General features: G+C 40.3%; 1 protein-coding gene across 2 annotated transcripts in view; it reads left to right on the forward strand.

Annotated features, from left to right (window-relative positions):
- The window catches only part of KCNH8 (potassium voltage-gated channel subfamily H member 8), a 157,225-nt gene that overhangs the window by 38,118 nt on the left and 97,551 nt on the right, over positions 1–21,556 (forward strand). For both annotated transcript variants that reach the window (XM_083705591.1, XM_083705592.1), the window contains exon 2: positions 15,571–15,804. In XM_083705591.1, coding sequence (XP_083561717.1) covers positions 15,571–15,804 — 234 coding nt within the window. The remainder of the gene's footprint in view (positions 1–15,570; positions 15,805–21,556) is intronic.

Below are 21,556 nucleotides of genomic sequence, written 5' to 3' on the forward strand. Positions count from 1 at the left end.
AGTACCTTTGCTTAATGGACATTATTTGTGAGTTATGATCGCATAAAGATCTCAGCCATGGGGAAGGGAATTGCTGGATAATGTAGTGCTGTGTGGAAACTCCATTTCACTTTCAGCCAACTAAAGGGAAAGCTGCAACCACAGTAATGACTGGTATCATGAATATTGGGGTGTGTGGGAGGGGAATGGATTAATTGTGATCCCAGTCTTCTCTGCACTAGTTCTTAATGAATCATTTCACTACGTTTAAAGTGAACGTTGTAAATTATTGCTGCCTAAAGAGTTTTACTGGTAATCTTTGCTTCATGATTGAATTATCAATCCCACAGAACAAAATACAGGCGTGCGCGCGTGTGCACACACACACACAGTTTATTTGCATTAGCCACTAGCCATAGCAATAAAATAAAATGTGATATACTGATGATGGAGCTAAATGCTTAGCCATACAAAATGCGTTCCAGAGGTTTACATCAATACAAAAGACAGAATTGATACACCCCACCCCACCCCCTTGCTCACAACTGACTTGCGTGCGACTGCATATATACGCAGCATCAGGAAACAATTAAATAATTTACTTCATACCAAGAAATGGAGGGTCCTTGCACCTCACAAGGAGACCCTTCCTAGAGTCCGAAGAGGACTTCAGTGAGGGCCGAGACTGGAGGTACAGCAGGGTTTTGTTTAGGCTGCTCAGCCTCCCTGCCTAACAGCTGGTGTGTGAGATAGCGCAGCAGCAGCAGCCGCTTTCCTGTGCATCCTCTAGTCTCCTGCTAGCCCTAGAGCTTCACTTCCAGTTGTGGATATCTTTCATGCAGTATTTATGATCTGGATTGGGGAGGGAGAGTGACAGGGAGGGGCATTTAGGGCTGCTTCCCCTCTTATGCAATTTTCACTTCTGCTTGTGGGGTGTCAGAATGTAACCTCTGTGTAAATGGGGAGTTGCCTGAATGAAAAAGGAAGAAACTGTGTGTTGTTTTTCATATGAGATAAGTAAGTTAGTAAATCAGGAGCCTGAACTAACTAACTTATTAAGTCAGGCTTCTGATTAGGACCATATCTGCTAAATTTCAGCATCAGATGTTCCTGGACTGTACACTTAGGATCACAGGAGGTTTCCGAATACCTAGTCAGACTATTGGTCCATCCAGCAGTATTGTCTACATTGACTGGCAGTGGCTGTCATAAGTTCAGACAAGACTCTTTTCCCTAGAAAATTAATCCTAGAAATTAATCTTGAGCCTTTTGGCAAATCACCTGCTCTGATGCTGAGCCATGACTCTTCCTTTGAAATGATGCTGTTTCCACTTGGTCTTGTGAAGGCCATTATATTAAATGCAGGTAATGCACACAGAATTGTTTACATTTGTGGCCCATATATTTTATTTTCTTCAAGTGTCTAATGCATAATGCATGAAATGGGTGGGGGATCTTGATCTTGAATTTTATGCTTATGTTATCATAGATTTTTCTTCTTCCTGTGGCATTGAAGGCTTTTATCATCCAGCACCAACAAGAAGAGAATAAGGCCTCGGGAATATTTAGAATCACTTCAAAGACAACAAGCCCAATGCTTTAAGAAAATTGAGGCTGACATAATTGCTGTAGGCAAAGGCAAGAGCCAATGAAGTGTTGGCAATACTGCTGAACCACCAGCAAATTCTGCGTCCTGAGAAATGCTTTGATAAACAAATTTGGAGAATACTCTTTCCTCCTGCGCATCTGTTTTATGGCTGACAAGTAGATGCTCTGTGTGGAAAAGTCCATTATTGAATGCTGCATCCCTTCCATAGACACGCAGCCACCAGTCTACAAACACAATGCATTGCCTGGAAATCATTTGTTAGGTGAGCTTTCTCATAACGAGTCAATGATTTCCATTTATTCCTACAGGAAGATTTTCTAATGCATTCCCCACCATGGGATTTTGAACCCAAAATGCAGGGAGAAGCCCAGGAAAATCCCATTAAGAAATGCTCTCTGGTTTGTCTGATTGCTCCACCTCCCTCTCTCCCTCTGTTCCTCAGCCAATCAGCAAAAGGTAAACTAGGAAGTAAAAAATGTTTTCTGTTCAGACATCTGAATCTGCAGTGCGTATCTTGAGATTTGGGTCCTGATTCTTTGGAAAAGTGATTTATTTTTTTTTATTTTTTTTTGCATAGCAAACCTTTATAAGGCAGGACCTATGTATAGTTTTGACAAACCTAGGCAGCATCTTAAAAAGTAGAATCATCACCTTGCCAACAAATGTCCGTATAGTAAAAGCTATGGTTTTCCCAGTAGTGATGTATGGAAGTAAAAGCTGTACACACTTACGTTCATTCACTGTACACATTATGAGGTCCACTTGCACAGTAAAGTCAGTCTAGCATCCTTGCTGATATCTTTTAGGTGCCAATTGTAGACTTGCCTTTCCCTAGAGCCCTGAGCTAATTCTGTGCTGTTGTTGGTGTGCTTCTGAAGCTTCCTATGGCTGTTATGTGAGGCTGTTTTTGGTACTGCATATGAAAAAGCACTAAAGTTTTAGATGATATTTTCTTTCCCCTCTCCCTCCCCCATATAGAATTGTAGAGTTGGAAGGGACCCTGCGGGTCATCTATTCCAACCCCCTGCTATGCAGGAATATGCAGCTGTCCCATACAGGGATTGAGCCTGCAACTTTGGCATTATCAGCAGCACACTCTAACCAACTGAGTTATCCAGGTGGTATAATATATTTATGTTTATGTTTTTAAATGTAAGTGGCTTGGAAACCTTTTGCGTAACAAGCAGCTAATAAGTTTAACTCATGATACTTGAGTCACTTTGGGTTGCCCTGGGCAAGATAAAGTGATTAGCAAATTTAATGAATAGTAATAATTAGACCAGAAAGAAATGGATGTCTCGTATACCCCAGGTAGTGTGGTTGCTGACCTTGAGCCAGACATCCTGGAAAGTGAAGTCAAATGGGCCTTAGAAAGCACTGCAAATAACAAGGCCAGTGGAAGTGATGGTATTCCAGCTGAACTATTTAAAATTTTAAAAGATGATGCTGTTAAGGTGCTACACTCAATATGCCAGCAAGTTTGGAAAACTCAGCAGTGGCCAGAAGATTGGAGAAGATCAGTCTACATCCCAATCCCAAAGAAGGGCAGTGCCAAAGAATGCTCCAACTACCACACAATTGCACTCATTTCACACACTAACAAGGTTATGCTTAAAATTCTACAAGGAAGGCTCAAGCAGTATGTGGACCGAGAACTCCCAGAAGTGCAAGCTGGATTTAGAAGAGGCAGAGGAACCAGAGACCAAATTGCAAACATGCGCTGGATTATGGAGAAAGCTTGAGAGTTCCAGAAAGACATCTACTTCTGCTTCATTGACTATGCAAAAGCCTTTGACTGTGTCGACCACGGCAAACTATGGCAAGTTCTTAAAGAAATGGGAGTGCCAGATCACCTCATCTGTCTCCTGAGAAATCTCTATGTGGGACAAGAAACTACAGTTAGAACTGGATATGGAACAACTGATTGGTTCAAAATTGGGAAAGGAGTACGACAAGGCTGTATTTTGTCTCCCTGCTTATTTAACTTATATGCAGAATTCATCATGCGAAAGGCTGGGCTGGATGAATCCCTAGCCGGAATTAAGATTGCCGGAAGAAATATCAACAACCTCAGATATGCAGATGACACAACCTTGATGGCAGAAAGTGAGGAGGAATTAAAGAACCTTTTAATGAGGGTGAAAGAGGAGAGCGCAAAATATGGTCTGAAGCTCAACATCAAAAAAACGAAGATCATGGCCACTGGTCCCATCACCTCCTGGCAAATAGAAGGGGAAGAAATGGAGGTAGTGAGAGATTTTACTTTCTTGGGCTCAATGATCACTGCAGATGGTGACAGCAGCCACGAAATTAAAAGACGCCTGCTTCTTGGGAGAAGGGCAATGACAGGCCTAGACAGCATCTTGAGAAGTAGAGACATCACCTTGCCAACAAAGGTTCGTATAGTTAAAGCTATGGTTTTCCCAGTAGTGATGTATGGAAGTGAGAGCTGGACCATAAAGAAGGCTGATCGCCGAAGAATTGATGCTTTTGAATTATGGTGCTGGAGGAGACTCTTGAGAGTCCCATGGACTGCAAGAAGATCAAACCTCTCCATACTGAAGGAAATCAACCCTGAGTGCTCACTGGAAGGACAGATTGTGAAGCTGAGGCTCCAGTACTTTGGCCACCTCATGAGAAGAGAAGACTCCCTGGAGAAGACCCTGATGTTGGGAAAGATGGAGGGCACAAGGAGAAGGGGACGGCAGAGGGCGAGATGGCTGGATAGTGTTTTCGAGGTTACCAGCATGAGTTTGACCAAACTGCGGGAGGCAGTGGAGGACAGAGGTGCCTGGCGTTCTCTGGTCCATGGGGTCACGAAGAGTCGGACACGACTAAACGACTAAACAACAACAACAACAACAATAATTAGACTCTTAATTTCAGGGTCATGGGTCCCAGCCCCATGTTGGGCAAAATATTCCTGCATTGCAGTGGATTGATGACCTTTGTACAATTCTATGATTCTAATTTATATAGATAACGGTAAAGGTAAAGGGACCCCTGACCATTAGGTCCAGTCGTGACCGACTCTAGGGTTGCAGCGCTCATCTCACTTTTTTGGCTGAGGGAGCCAGTGTGCAGCTTCCGGGTCATGTGGCCAGCATGACTAAGCCGCTTCTGGCGAACCAGAGCAGTGCACGGAAATGCCGTTTACCTTCCCGCTGGAGTGGTACCTATTTATCTACTTGCACTTTGACGTGCTTTCAAACTGCTAGGTTGGCAGGAGCTGGGACCGAGCAATGGGAGCTCACCCCGTTGCAGGGATTCAAACCGCTGACCTTCTGATCAGCAAATCCTAGACTCTGTGGTTTAACCCACAGCACCACCCGTGTCCCTTAATTTATATAGATAGATGATAGTAAATCCCATTGAATACAGTGGGAGTTATTTCTGGGCACACGTGTATAAGACTGGCCTTCAGAAGAGAGGGTAGATCTTAGCTACAGCAGCTTGTGTTTTGTGTTTTGATTGAAGGAGACTCTAGAGGGCAGTTCACTACTATTAAAATACTGTGCAAAACAAATTTCCTTAACTTTGCTACTGTTGTTTATTATTAGAATAAAACTTGTGGATTGGAAACACTTTCTAGAAATATGAAGACATGCAAAATAAAAACTATTATCACATTTATATTAAATAATGTCTGAATCATTTAGTGTAACGGGTAGAAGCAGAAAAATTACCAACCATCCAAAATATTTCATTCAGTTCAAATCCATGCTTTTTAAAGCATGCCAATCAGCAATACTACGTTGGCATTTTAGCAAATAATAATAATCTTTCCCTAATCTTTGCAAGCCTGAGGACAGGAGTTGTAGCTATTTTTGTTGAGTGCTGAGTTTAGCATGTTAAATAAATAAAGCATCCTTACAATAATAGTTATTATACACATAATCAACATGCTGGTTCTTGAGTGTGCTGCTCTCCAACCCAACATCTGCACTAAGAATGTGTACAGATAATTCAGATAGCAGATTCCGTACTTTGGGGGTGGCATTTGGTCAAAAGGGAATTAAGCCCACTACAGAGCACATATTTATAAAAAGAAATATCTTCTTTTAGTGCTAGTGTAGCAGTATGGAACTATGAGGACTGCACAGCCTGTGCTGGTCCAAGTCCACTAAAAAACCACAGTATGAATATGTTGGGGGACAGGCAAGGACAAAGCACTGCAAGACAGGGTATTTGTCTTTGAGAACTGGATAACCTTCAAGACTACCATCTGGATATAACCAAGGGCTGTTTTGGGGTCAGGCACAGAGGGCACGTGGTTGAGAACTATGTCTTCTTGTTCCTAATAAGAACAAGTAATCTTCGCTGCCTTTCTCCAGTTTGCATCAAACTAGAATTGAGTGGTTGGTGAAGATGAGCAGGTGTCAATCTACTATAAAACTAATAAAGGTTAAACTTCAGGGCCCCTAATCCTGAGAGGGTCCTAGAAGAGACTTTAGTCCACATTTTGGGGTCCAGTACACCCAATTTGAGTCACATAACTCAAATTGGTGCTCTCTCTGTGTGTATTTCAACAATCCCAAAGTTTGAGTCAGTAGCACAGATGTTGCAAAGGTGGAGTGTCACAGTAAATTATCAGTTCAAATAATATTTGCACCTTAGGAAATCCCAGAACATAGAAGAAAACATACCACCCAAAATGCAATATGTATAAATTCTTCAGCTTTTTTGTGAGCAACAGCTAAATGAAGTGTTCCCCAAGATATTACTACTGTGCTTAAGGTGCCTATCACATGCTGAGAAGCAGATTTTTCAAAGTGTCCTTTATAAAGAACAAATTTCGGTCTACCATGAATAAAGAATACTTAAATTCTTTATGCATATTGTCTCTCTCTAGAAAATGACATTGCAAGGAAGCTCTCATATGACGAAACTGTACATGAATATGCTGCTTGAAAAACTAGAAAAAAGAGTATTTTGAAAAATGTGCTTTATGTAGTATGTGTTCTCATAGATGTCTAAAATAAAATATTATATTGACTGCGGTCTTTTCTATCATTTATTTCATCATTCTGTGATGCATATATATAACATTTCCATAATTTTCATCTCCAAAAGTCAAAAATTATAAGGCATAGGAACTTTTTATTCACACCAGTGACTTTGACATGTGAGATATGTGAGATGTGCAACAATTTTAATCAAAATCTGAGATGTAGCGGTTAAATATATATATATATATATACGGTAAATGTGGTGATCTGTTGTAGAACAAGCCCATTTAAGAAGTGGTTACCCAGATCTCGTTGCTAGTTGCAAAGAGGCCGCCATCTTGGAGAAAAGATGGGATATACAGTCGTACCTTGGATCTCAAACACCTTGGCTCCCAAACAAATTGGCTCCCAAACGATCAAAACGCAGAAGTGAGTGTTCTGGTTTTTGAACGATTTTCGGAAGCCAGACATCCGGCTGCGCTTTGGTTTCTGAACGTTTTGGAAGCTGAACAGACTTCCGGAATGGATTCCATTCGACTTCCAAGGTACGACTGTAAATGTAAAAATAAATATATTATATAAAAAATAAACTAAAGCTTGTATCAGCCCTGGTCAGCATGGCTAGTGATAAGAAATAATGAGAACTGTAGCCCAAGCAGCTAGAGGGCACCCGATGTGGGAAGGCACGAAGAGTGATTGATAATGGCTTGCCTAAGGCCACCTTGGGAGAGGCAAGATTCAAACCAAGGACTTCTTGATTTGTCAATCAGCCACTGCACTAACTTGAATAAGACTGTCTTCTCAGAAGTACGATATTTAATACCAGCTCTTAACAGAACACTTGACGAAGCTGACATTGCAAAAATTGCTGATTCTACCACATAAAAAGATAATTGGGCCCAATGAAAGTTTTACAGTGTAAGAAAAGAGGCAGAAGAGGATTCATCAAGCCTCTTCTTGTGGTGTGTGCGTGAGTGACAACCTTGTTTAGGTGTCTTGAGTGGAAAGACTTAACTAGATTAACATGAATTGTGAAGAAAGGCTTTCTGTTTCCTTTGAGCAAGTCTCAGCCTGTTCCTTTATTGCGGTGTTGACCCATTATTGATTTGCTGGATAATTACTTTGATTAAAGGCAGTGCTTCCCTACCTCATCCTGAAGAATGCTTCCTCTCTTGCTCCTGCTGTGGTCAGTCGATCTCCTCCCAATAGGACGCCCACACAGCCTTGCTTGTTCCCCTGGAAAAAAAACACACAGCAGAGAGTGAGCGATTTCTCTTCTCCACTTCCACCAAATGCCAGGTTATTGCCAAACAATGTAGGCAGCAAGAAATGTTATTTTGCTGTTGATGGGAGCCCAAGGATGTCAAATTGTTATGGGCTTGTTTGAGCATTAAGGCTTAGCTTTCATTATTAGACAGTATATAACTCATGAAGGGAGTTGTGGCTCCCAAGGCTCCCATTGTCTTTCTTTCATTTTGATAAAAGCTTGAAGAATCACTTGGCTTTGCCTCATTCCAGCTGTGGCTTCCTGCCTGTTATATTCTGTGTAGCTCAGGCAATGACCAGGGATGATGGGAGTTGCAGTTCAGCAGCATCTGGAAGGCCAAAGATTCCCCATTCCTCTGCACCATTGGGCAGCCTCTTTGATCACTCAAGGGCTCTCAACATAGGCCTGGGATTTGGGAAAGGGGGCAGCACTGGGAGGAGAAAATCACAAAAATGGGTGGAAACACCTTGTACTGCACTCCCATCTATAATTAATTCTTCTGTGAATTCTATTATTGCATCGGATTAAACTGGAGAGAACTGCCCAGACTGGTGGCATTAGAGATGTAGACCTTTGCAAGATTCGTTTCTCCTAAATGTCATTTAACATTAAAATGTCAGTTGCTATCATTGTAATATTAACTAAATCAAATTGAAGTCACCTCTTAGGTAATACCCAACTAAATCTTACTCAGTAGACCTGTTGAAATCATTTGAGTTAGGTTATGCAAGTCCATTGATTTCATTCTAATCTAACGTTTCCTAATTCTGTCTCTGATATTTCTGCTTGCAGAAATACTGATTCCCTCCCCCCGAACATTTATTAGATGTGAAATACATAAGAATGATAGAATTGTACATACTCCACTTTGTTCATGGGCTAGAGCTGTGGAAGAAATATCTCACTTGCCCACTAAATCTTCCACTTTACTCACAATCTACAGCTTTGAGAGATATACAGTATTCCACTTGCTCATATTTAACAGCAATAAGAAAACATTGTCATTTGTCTGTGATTTAAAAGTGCCGATTGTTACCAATTAGCACCTATGGAATAAACATTATATTTTGCCTGAAAACAACAGCTGTAAGAAAGAAGAATAACTGCAAAAGAAATGTTGAATAACTGCATATAGCTGTAAAAGAAATGTTGCCCACAATTAACAACTTTGAGGAACCATAGCAAATTTCTGACAGCAGTTGTAAAACAAATGCCACACACTATAGTTGTGAGGAAAACGTTGAACAGCTGTATGATTGAATTGCATCTTAGTTTACTGCTATATAAGGAAAATTATATTATATATGTGTACTGCTCTACACTTTGCATCAATAATTAACAGCTGAAAAAGAGTTTCACAACCACCCAACTGTTAGCAACTGTGGAACAAAATTATGTAATCAAATTAGCAGCTCTAATAGAAGTGTTGCCATTCATGAAAACAAACTGGCATCTAAAGAAGAAAGAGGAAAAACAAATGTTTTTATTCTAGGATGATTTACTCATTAAGTGATGCTCAGAGAAGACCCATTGAAATAACTGCATATAGCTGTAAAAGAAATGTTGCCCACAATTAACAACTTTGAGGAACCATAGCAAATTTCTGACAGCAGTTGTAAAACAAATGCCACACACTATAGTTGTGAGGAAAACGTTGAACAGCTGTATGATTGAATTGCATCTTAGTTTACTGCTATATAAGGAAAATTATATTATATATGTGTACTGCTCTACACTTTGCATCAATAATTAACAGCTGAAAAAGAGTTTCACAACCACCCAACTGTTAGCAACTGTGGAACAAAATTATGTAATCAAATTAGCAGCTCTAATAGAAGTGTTGCCATTCATGAAAACAAACTGGCATCTAAAGAAGAAAGAGGAAAAACAAATGTTTTTATTCTAGGATGATTTACTCATTAAGTGATGCTCAGAGAAGACCCATTGAAATAACTGCATATAGCTGTAAAAGAAATGTTGCCCACAATTAACAACTTTGAGGAACCATAGCAAATTTCTGACAGCAGTTGTAAAACAAATGCCACACACTATAGTTGTGAGGAAAACGTTGAACAGCTGTATGATTGAATTGCATCTTAGTTTACTGCTATATAAGGAAAATTATATTATATATGTGTACTGCTCTACACTTTGCATCAATAATTAACAGCTGAAAAAGAGTTTCACAACCACCCAACTGTTAGCAACTGTGGAACAAAATTATGTAATCAAATTAGCAGCTCTAATAGAAGTGTTGCCATTCATGAAAACAAACTGGCATCTAAAGAAGAAAGAGGAAAAACAAATGTTTTTATTCTAGGATGATTTACGCATTAAGTGATGCTCAGAGAAGACCCATTGAAATAAATGGATGTAAATTAATTCCTGGATGTAAAGTTCAAGTGTCTCAATGGGTTCTGAGTATTATTTGTTTAATAGTGTGAGATACTGTAGTATTCTAACTAAAATCAAGCTTCACCTGCTAGTAAATATCATGATTAACTTATTCCATAAATAGTTCAGAAAGAAACAGATCTGCACAAAATTTATGATCTTCCTAGTTAGCAGTGCTGTTGAGTGCATTTTTGAAACTTCACTTCCTTTGTCATATAGCTTATCTATAACAGTGCAGGATGGGGATTATGGGAGTTCATCTGGAAGTCCAAAACATCTGGAAGGCACTAGGTTGGTGAAGGCTGGTTTATAGTAAAGATTGGTAGCTAATGATAGCCTTAATCCCATGGTGTGAAGTTTGAATGTACAGTGGTACCTCGGGTTACAAACGCTTCAGGTTACAAACTCCGCTAACCTGGAAGTAGTACCTCAGGTTAAGAACTTTACCTCAGGATGAGAACAGAAATTGTGCAGCGGTGGCGTGGTGGCAGCAGGAGGCCCCATTACCTAAAGTGGTACCTCAGGTTAAGAACAGTTTCAGGTTAAGAACAGACCTCCAGAACGAATTAAGTTCTTAACCAGAGGTACCACTGTAGTTTAAAAAGATTTATTTCAAATTTTATAGTCATCATAGAACCTCAGTTATGCAGGAGATTCAGTGTACTAAAGCATTTGTCTACTTTAAAAACCTTTTAGGCCACCTGTCATCTAGCCAAAAAATTATCTGAGGAAAACAATTTCAGAAAAAGAAGCTCAGGAAAAGGCTAGTGAAAACAAAGGGTCCTTCTGAAATCCATTAATTACTGGAGAAATGTTGGAGAGTATGGAATAGGATGTCCCTATTTTCGTTGCAGAAATGTTGCAGGGGAGGGGATCGCACCCGATAATGTGTCCAGGGACAAGGACCCACTACAGAAAAGGCCCTCACCCACATATGTTTTTTAGAATAACTGATCTCAAAAGCGGGCACATGAGAAGAACCTTCACTGCTGATTTTGGAGGCAGACTGGTATGCGTGACAGTAATTAGTATCTCATAATGTCTTCCAAAATGCCTTTCCAAATACCGTATTTTTCTGTGTATAAGATGCCCCCATGTATAAGATGACTCCTATTTTTTTAAACCTAAAATTAAGAAATTAAGTTGTTTAGTTTTGGGGGAGTGTGGGGGAAGTAACTTCCTCCAATTACTCACCCACCTGCCCACCACTGCCAATTGCACACCTTGCAGCAGCCACCAATCGCCTGCTCGCTGCCACCCACAGCCCACCCATCCACTTGCTGCAGCCGCCAATTGCCTGCCCAATTGCCACAGCCACAGCCAATCACCAGCAGGCCTTGCCGCAGCCACCAATCACCCACCCAATCGCCGCTGCCAATCTCCTGTTTGCTGCTGCCATTAATCGTACATCCCCCCCTCTGCATTCATTATCTGTGGATAAGACGACACCCATTTTTTTTTAGCAAAAAGCATTGTCTTATACACATAAAAATACGGTATGTCATATGTGCACACACTTATTAATAGCCATAGCATGTGGCAAGGCACTGCATTGGCTTCACTCTGTTTCTTATTGAAAGTATGACAGGAAGTCTTCTTATTTAATTTTACAAATATTTATTAGGAAGATTTTCATCCCGCCCTTCCATAATATTATCAGAGGGGCTTACTAAACCTAAGTCTGCTCACCTTCTATGGTGTGTGGTGTTGCGGCTGGACCATGGGCCACGTTAGTGATCCAGTGAATGGTAGGGTTGTGTGGTCTGCCTGCCTGCAGTTGGCCATTGGCAACATGTCTTGGGCAGGTGTTCTCCAGGGATGGGCTTAGCCGGCCAATGAGACCATCTGGGCCCACTTCCGGGGGGACAAATTGCGGCCTGCCCTCAGTTCCTTCTCACATAGTGCTGGCTTTTCAGCCTTCCTGCTGGAGCAGGGACTTCTCCAAAGTCTGCAATTGGGTATGCTGGAGGCAGTGGCTGGTGGGACACATACTCCTATTCAGTTTCACTTGTTCCATCTTTAGTAGTTTTTAAACTGTGCTTGGATTAATTTGTACTGCGCATTTTAAGAGGTATATGTGTTTTTAAATGGATGATCTTGCATGTTATTACGTTTGCATTAAGAATTGTACACTGCTTTGTGAGGTATGTCCTGAAAGGCAGTTTAGAAATCATGTTATAAGCTCCCCCTCATACCCCCCCTCTAAAATAAGCTGATTTGTTGATTCAACCAGTATGGACTTATGGACTTATATGTGGGTTGGAGCAAGATTCTCCCCTTAAACTTTTCTTTACAGTTTTTTGGTTTCTGTTTAATGTTATTCCTGCGATATCTGGTTTCATTGGCTGGGAAATTGTAACAAAATTTTACATAGCTGGTACAGGAATTTTATTTGCATATAAAAATATACTGCTATAAAAATATATAATTCTTTTTTATTGTTTTAAAAGACACACCAGTGATTCAAAGCAATGTTTATCATGGTTGCCTCCATCCTTTCTTTCCCATTCCAAATCCCTCTCCTAAACTGGGTTCACCTTTATCCCATATAACTTTTATTGAACGAGCAGTTAGGCCCTTAGGTATATTTCCCACAAAGATGTATAAGTTTAATTTTAGGCAGTGCAATCTTCTTAGAGGAAAAGAAATTAAGCATCATGCCAAGTAAGGCCAGATATTTTAATAAAACAAGCCTTATATTTACATTTTCACAAGTCCTGTAGGTAGTAGTGCTTAATTACCATGAACACAATCATTTATTTAGAGCCTACAGTGTGCTAAGTGCATTAAGTATGTATTACGAATGAAATTGAAACCAAGGAAGCATAGCTCTGGAATCTATGATAAGGAAGCAGAGGCAACAGCCTAGGGAAGGCCTTAAAACAGCTGTGGGGGGAAGCAGTGGTCCTCTGGCATTGTTGGACCATAACTCACCATCCTTATCCATTGGTCATGCCAGCTGGGACTGATGGGAACTGGAGATCAATCACCTCTACCTTAAAACATGCAAAAGAGGTTGGGTGTGTTTGTTTCTCCAGTTCATTCTCATTTATGCCACTTTTTAAACCTTTAAGGGGATTATAAAGTCCTTCCAGTACCCAAACATATTGTATAGAGGCAATCTATAAGTAAATAACATTTCTGAATTAAGTTGGTCACTTGGCACCTCATGGTCTTTAGGATGATGTAAAGTTGGTCAAGTTGGTCACTTGGCCCCTCATGGTCTTTAGGATGATGTAGGCCCTCCAGATGATGTTGGGTTACAAATTCCATCATTCTTGCCCATCCATGCTCACTGGAATTGATGGGAGTTGGAGTTCAACAGCAACTCTCACAGGCCCATGCTTGGTAAGGGGATGGTTGGCCCCAGCTTATTTACTAAGACATTCAGAATCAACAGCCACAATTTTGCCCATACATACAGACTTTTCTGTTTGTGTCCCTTAGACAGGTCTTCCATGGCTCTAGAAGGCATTAAAATCTTTTTGCAGCTAATTAGCGTGGCCCAGAATCCCCTTTTATCTATTCAGTGTTCCTTTTCTGCTTCATGTAATTCACATTGAATTAGCTGAGAGGATGAATGACTCTGCAGTAGGTAATTGTATTTTAAACAATAAGAAACCCAGGAATAAATTAATTTGAAGGCTGCAGATGCTTTTTAGATACATGATCATTAGCTTTTATACAGAGGCAACATCATCAATTTGCATGGCAAGCATATGATTTTAATTCTTTTACTAGTAGGGGAATCTGATTTTGTTTTGACAGCAAAATCAGCACACAAAGACATAACACTGGTAATGATATTCATTTTCCATTTAGTAAAACAAAAGTGGGAGTTTGAGGAGTCAAACAATTGCTTGAACCTAGCTGGATTGCGGATGTGAGGTGAACAAATAAAATCTATTAGGAAGTGTTATGAATAATTCCAGAAACTGCTTTAATTGGATAAGGTCAAGCAAGTGAGCTCACAGGAATTGAAATATAGTAAGTCTATTAAAGTGAACTTCAGCGCTTTATTAAAATGATGGGAGCCTTATTAAAAATAAATCAGTCATGCATATTAATACCATCTTTCCCATCCACCCCATGTCCTTTTGACTTCACTTCTCTTATGCAACACACATACCTGAAAAAAGCCCTTTTTTATATTTCTGCTGTTCTGTAATTTCCACTTTAGTTTGCAAGAGAGCAATTGTATATTAGTGTTCAGGGGTCAACACACAACAGTGCTCAAAGAGCATCCCTAAAGAAGGTACGCAAGCCATCTCTTAAATTTAAACTTCTCCAACCCAATGCAGGTGAGAGAGGGTAGCAGGAAAATGTCCATTATAGCTTTATAAGAGGACAAAAGCAGGAAGAAGATTGCATGTACTGGAAATCTTAAAAGATACAGCATATAGGACATGGGGAGTTTCACAGAACTAAAGAAAGATAAACAGCGGCTTACAATTATCTAACTAAATTATTCACTGCAACATAATTCAGAAACCATACGTCTCCCTTTACTGCTTATAAGACAGTCTATTTGTTTGCTGGAATTTAACAATAGCGTATCTGATTGACAGGGCCCTATTTCTTTCAGATGTCACTGTTTATGACTGAAACCCACAACCACTAATTTAACTAAAGTCCAACTTGTAGCGTTAATGAGAAGAAAAAAGTCAATATCTTGACAGGAAAATCACTACTTGTCAATCAACCTGACATAGTTCATTGCGTATGTAACATCGATAGAACCTACTTATGGACCTCCAATGATACATACTGATTTGTGGAAAGATACCAGCGAATAAAAACTGAAATTAAAAGAAGTTAAATGTAATTAAATTAACATTTGGTGCTTCTGGATGGGGGTGGGGGAAAGGAATGTTAAAAATAAAAAAATCAGCTGTGGATGAATCTCTTTTTATAACTGATATAACAAATAAATTAAAAAATCACAATGCAAAAAAGTCAGTATCTTTATATTTTGTGGTCCAGTTGTCTCTTAGAAGTAAAACATATGATCTGATTTACAGTGGTACCTCGGGTTACATACGCTTCAGGTTACAGACTCCGCTAATCCAGAAATAGTGCTTCAGGTTAAGAACTTTGCTTAAGGATGAGAACAGAAATCATGCTCCGGCGGTGCAGCGGCAGCGGGAGGCCCCATTAGCTAAAGTGGTGCTTCAGGTTAAGAACAGTTTCATGTTAAGAACGAACCTCCAGAATGAATTAAGTACTTAACCCGAGGTACCACTGTATATGGATGTTTTCCACCACAATCACTTTTTATCAAATGAATCAGCCTGAATATTACACTGTACTGGGAACAATGCGATCCATTTTATAAATGTTTTGCTTCCATGTGTTTTTTCCCTCTCCTACAGATAGTAACTTTATCCTTGCAAACGCTCAGGTGGCTAAAGGATTCCCCATAGTTTACTGTTCCGATGGCTTCTGTGAGCTTTCTGGATTTGCACGAACGGAAGTCATGCAGAAGAGCTGCAGCTGTAAATTTTTATATGGTGCTGAAACAAATGAGCAGATGATTCTTCAAATTGAAAAGTCACTGGAAGAAAAGATAGAATTCAAAGGAGAAATCATGTTTTACAAAAAGAACGGTGAGTATTATTTCATTCATCAGACATGCTGTGAATGTAGCCATTATTCAGTGGTTATGTAACAACCACTATTTATTTTGCATATGAATGTTCAGAAGGCCACATATATGCATATGCATGAAAGTACACTCTAGAGTTGTGAAACTTATTATGGGTTTTTGTTAAATTCAGTTTAAAGTAGATTATTTTCCATATTGTCCATAATTAGGGATTGTATTCAAATACTAACCCATGATTATGGTAACATGTAGCTTGAACTCATGAGACAAATTCACAATGCACCTGATTCAATCTGTATTTCACAACTTGATTGTGCACCATTTGAAATTGTCAGCTGAGCTTGGGAGAACCCTCGGTGAAAAATATTGTACTGGAGGTGGGATGATGCGATATGAGCAGTAGTGCTTGATCTGTGAGGTTCTTTTCAAACATGATAATTATCATTTCAGTCACAGAGTTATGAAAACACATGTTTGAACTGACCTTTGACACCCATGGCAAAATATACCGAGGTGTGTTACATGCCTACACTGAAATAAATAGGTGCTAGATAGCCCTGAACTTTGTGCGATAAGTCTTCAACCTGCCTGCACTTTAAAGCAAGGTGAAGGACCCCTGGGGAAAAAAATTATTTCTTGCTCTTAAAAGATCCGATTACAGAGCCCACAACAAGCAAGTCTTCAGAGCTAATGGACTGCAGGCAACACCACATCTAGCCACAGGAATGCTTTATTTTTAAATTTGTAGTTGTCTCTGAAATTTCAAAAGTCGATTTGGAAGTTCCTGTTTGAAATAGTGGGGATTTTTTGAGGAATTTCAACAGAAGCAAAAGGAGTTTCAGTAAGGCTATAAAAACTCCTGAAGGTGGTTTCACATGTCTATACTGATGACAAGTAGCACATGTTAATTGTACACTGTGATGGGATAATGAGCTGCTTGTGGGTAAAGCTTGATCCCTCCGGGTTTTGGCTGGTCAGCCAACCTAAGTCTCTAACGGAGCCCCCAAAGCATGACTCCGTCAGTCGCTGGTAGAATCCGACAGTGGGCGTCTACGGAACTTACTCCAACATAAAAGCTGTTTGACGGACATGCGCCTCCTGGACTCTCTGCGTGACAGCTTCCGGTGAGGGGTGGGGGTTCCTAAAGGGGGTCTTGTTACTTCCTCACTGTTCTCACTGGAAGTATCCCAGAGCCTCCCCTCCGACTCCCTTTCCCTTTGAGCTCCTGCTCTCCCCCTACTGGTTCTCTCTTCTGCTGCAGAGTCTCTCCTATTCTCCTGGAGCCTTTCTACCACCTGTTCTTCCTATGGCAGTTCCCTGACATACACATTACCGGTATTTGGAATATTTTGATGAGGAAATGTGTCATTGTCCCTTGAAGAAGCAAGCTAGACATGTGAGGCTGATGGATAACAAAAAGGAGGAAGAGACTCTGTTCCTATTCCTGGTTTGCAAGTGAAAAGGAGATAAAAAAGAGGGTAGCAGCAATAAGCAGGGAAAAGAGGGGAATCAACTTCTTTGCTGTGGAAATATATTTCAGCTCAGAACACAGCTCTTATTTGAAGGGAGGGAAAGTATGTTCTGGAAATGTTTCCCCAAGTTTTATACTCATGGAATTCTGTTAATTCTGCTGGTGCTGGGAAAAGGGGATGGGTTGATAATTTTCACTGATTCCTCCTTTCTGCATGCCTGTGTGCCCTCCTCTGGCAGTTTGTGGGACCCTTCAAAACAGAAGGTGGCCCTGAGGGACATGGAGGAATCAGGAACTGGCAAAAATCACTTCCCTATCTCCTTTCTCCAACAGGAAGCCTCTATTGGTCCCAGTTCCCTGTGTGAATGGATAAAGGCATTCTGGAGGCTTTCTGCACAGGAGAAAATCTGACTCCAAATTCATACACACCAAAGAGAGAAACAACACTGTGTTTATGGTACTAGAGAATCATCTCTCTCCACACACCCACAGCCACACCATAAAGGAAAAGGCACGAAGTTTAGTGAAGTTGCCAGGACGTTAATGGAGTATACCTTTAAAATGTAGCATTGCAGGGATGCTTCATGAAAATTCAACAGAATCATGCCCTTTGACAGCATTCGCATTTGAAGGAAGACGTGCCACTGCATCTCTAAACCATATTCCTGGAAAACTGATGCAAGAAAGATAATACGTAGAGATAAATAATTTACAAATACCGCCTGAATATGAGCAATCCTCTTGCACCAGTAGTTTCAGAGCCATTATGCATGTCAATGACTAAGCATTACAATATGGAAGGGTAGACAATCACTACTATAACACAACTCTCTGTTCATTTCGGTGGGGGCTGGCCAGCGAACTAGGCTATACAGCAGCAGGAGAGCTTGGTGAATGGAGGAAGCAATGCAGTAACGTGTTTACTTAAGCATTTCTCAAGTTTTCCAGTTCAAAAAGGGGAGAGCCCACTGTGTGTCCAGAGTTTTTGAATTGGGAAAAAAAACCCCAGAAAGACCTAGTGCTTAGCCTTTGTACATTCACCCACCAGTTTCAGCAGGTTAACAGGAACTCTGTTACTCAGTTGAATACTTCCTGATTGTTGCAAAGTATCAAGTGGGTCTTTCAGCGTTCCATTTTTAGATGGAAGGATAGCATTTGTACACAGGTTGAAAACAAGTAATGGTTCAACATGGAAGAACTAATTTCGCTGAACAAACACAGCCTCTTCTTCCTTTCAGCTATAAATTTGCTGTTGATGATGCAAAACGAAAAGAACCGAAGTTTTTTGTTAATGACATGGAGAAATAGAGATTAGAAGCAGGAAATGGGTACGACTTTTGGAATCTGCTTCCCAGGTTGTTTCATGGTACAGTCAGAGTGTTTGGAGCCAGATTTTCCTAAAGATACAGACATACTGATCTCCTTTTAATATGCATTTCTTGCAGGCAGCATGCTTGGGGCAGAAGTGTCGTTAAAATTAAGGTGATAGGATAGCTTTCCAGTATTGCTCTTACCTGGCAAAAAAAGCAAATGAACTGGGGGGAAGAACTATTATTTACCTTTGTTATGTCTCCTGTAATGAAACTTGCGGAGGTACAGTATAACAGTAATGGATGTAAGTTTTCATATGCAGTGGTGTTATTATTTTAATACATCACATGAGCTATTTTAGAAGCAAAAAAGCCTTGGGACATAATAGGAAAAAGTGAAATATTGTGAAACTGTTCTGTAATTTTAAACCTAGAACCAGGAGGAAGTTTGACTTCTCTAATTGACAGCCCTGACACACTTTCAGTACAGGCTTGCCTAGATACCAAGCAGTGATTTCAGGCACATATCCGAATTTATAATACAGAGCATTTTAAACACTGAATAATAAGCACAGAACTGAGCTAGGTAAAATGCTATTAGGAAATATAGCAAGTATTTACTATAATGGCTACATTTTCTTGATATATTTCGTTTCTATTAGATATTGAACAGATATTCTAAAATTGCTCTTTTATCTGGCAAGACAAAAACCTCAAAAGCTTAGTTTGAAAGCTCAGTTATATCTTTGCCAGTTGCTTTATACCATCAGTAAATTGCAAGTTTTTGTTTGTTTGTTTGTTCACATTCTGACCAGGTGCTCATCTACAGCCTATATTGCTTTCATCCCTGGTCACATCCACACCACTCATTTAAAGCACTCTGATACCACTTTAATAGTCATGGCTTCTGCCAAAGAATTGTGGGAACTGATGCTGAGTTGTTCGGCATCCCTTCACAGTGCTGCAATTCCCAGCACCCTTAACAAACGACACTTCCTAGGGTTTTGGGGGGAGAAGGCATGGCTGTTAATGCTGTATGAGTCCCTGGTGTGGATGTGATCTATGTCTTCATTCTAGATTAAAAGGAGCTCAAAATAAGGCACCTGCCAACTTCTGAAAACTCAGGTAATACACAAGTAGGTCAGAATCAAGAGAACAACAAAACTAGTTCCACTAGCTCAGGAGGGTTTGGGTCTACGCTGGAGTCAAGCAGGCGGTTCCACCTCACCATCTTCTGTAAACTCTTAGCTTTTAAAGTTCAGTGTGGATTTTCATTGTGTACAGGGATCATAGAGAGAGCGGTCAATGGAGTGTTGTGTGCTAAAAAGGGTGGATTTTGTTGCAGTCAGGAGTGTTGGGTGTGGGTGTTTTGCAGACCATAGTGAGATGGCTGCCTTTGGTAGCTGATTTTGTGCATCATGAATGGGCAGGAAATTGTCTGTTCTTTAATTTCTTTTATTATTTAATTTATTGTCGTTGATGGTTATTGTTGTTTTCACCATCATTTTGCTGCCAGGTGATGAGGTGCTTATGGGATTTTGTGATTCAGGTGGCAAAAATAATTTGATAGGCTATGGGTCCTAAGCTTAGGATGGCCGTATCTTCTTCTTTACATGGGACAGTCCTCTGCAGAGGATAGTGGTGGGGAAAATGTATTTGCATGTAAGTTTATAGATATTTCTTTAATATATGTACCAGATTTTCCTCTCATATTGGGTACACATACACACACCATACCATTTTTACAACACTCTTTTAAACATGTTTGTACCACTCTGTTTATAATTCCAGGGTGATGTACATACAACATAGTGAGTTAAATATAAAATGCAACACTAAAACATTGGAGAAAACCCTTACTTTTTAAAACAAGCAGGAGATTGCATGAACAAAAGTGTTTCAGCCTAGCTCCAAGAAACCAGCAGTGTGCTGGCCAAGCCTCTGTAGGGAAAACGTTCAATAAATGGAGTGCACTGCTAAAAACGCCTGTTTCTTTGTTGCATATCACACCACTAATAAAGGGCTTAATAGGAAACCAGAGGCAAGGGGAGGGCTCCATTTGTTCCCCACTGTAATTTTATCTTGGGACATGGTGTAAAAGTACTATACAATATGAATGATAGTAATAATTAGTTGGGAAATGCATAAATCCACAGAGGATTTCAATAGGTATGGCATTAGCCCAGGCGGTCACCAGGCTGCCAGTCCTCTCTGTTGAGTTATAATGTTTGCCAATTCATTCATTCTCAATGAGGGTTTCTTGGCTGTAATATCATCAGACAGGAAGCATTACACTGTCAAAATATGGGGGGTTTTTTATTTAAAAAGCATGCTGTGTTGATGAAGGAACAGTCAAAATGGCTTCAGCTAAGAAGTCAAGTCTTAGCCAGTACGTTTTTTCCCTCAAATAATGTTTAGGCAGTGGCGTAGCGTGGGGGTTGCAGGGGGCCGGCCGCACCGGGCGCAACATCTGGGGGTTAGGGTTAGGGTGCGCAAATCCACGGGTTAGGGGGCACAAATTACTTGCCTTGCCCCGGGTGCTGACAACCCACGCTACGCCACTGTGTTTAGGGGTACTCTCATTTTCCTACTCATATTGAAATACTGCCCCTCAATGAGGCCAAACTTAGATTCACAAAATGTTTAGGGGTATGTGTTCCCCTGTGTCCCCCCAGAAAAAAGCACTGGTCTTATCAATGTATTTGAGTCCTTACATTCTTATGATTTACTTACTTGGGCTTTAAGTGAGCTTTTTGCAGTGTGTGCCAGCAAAGGCTTCTCAGCAATTTTAGCCCTCTTCAGGATTGATGCCAAGTTAGAAGGACCTCTGGACTAGTCTAGCTTTTAATTCTTTTGCTCTTAAGATCTCTGGCAGAAATATTTACAGATAATCTATGAAGCAAGCAGGACGGTAACTTATTATATAATGGTATTTTCTTATGAACAGTTTTACATAGTTAGTTGCCCTGAGT

Source organism: Podarcis gaigeae (genome assembly GCF_964106915.1).
Source record: "Podarcis gaigeae genome assembly, chromosome: 12".
Taxonomy (NCBI): Eukaryota; Metazoa; Chordata; class Lepidosauria; order Squamata; family Lacertidae; genus Podarcis; species Podarcis gaigeae.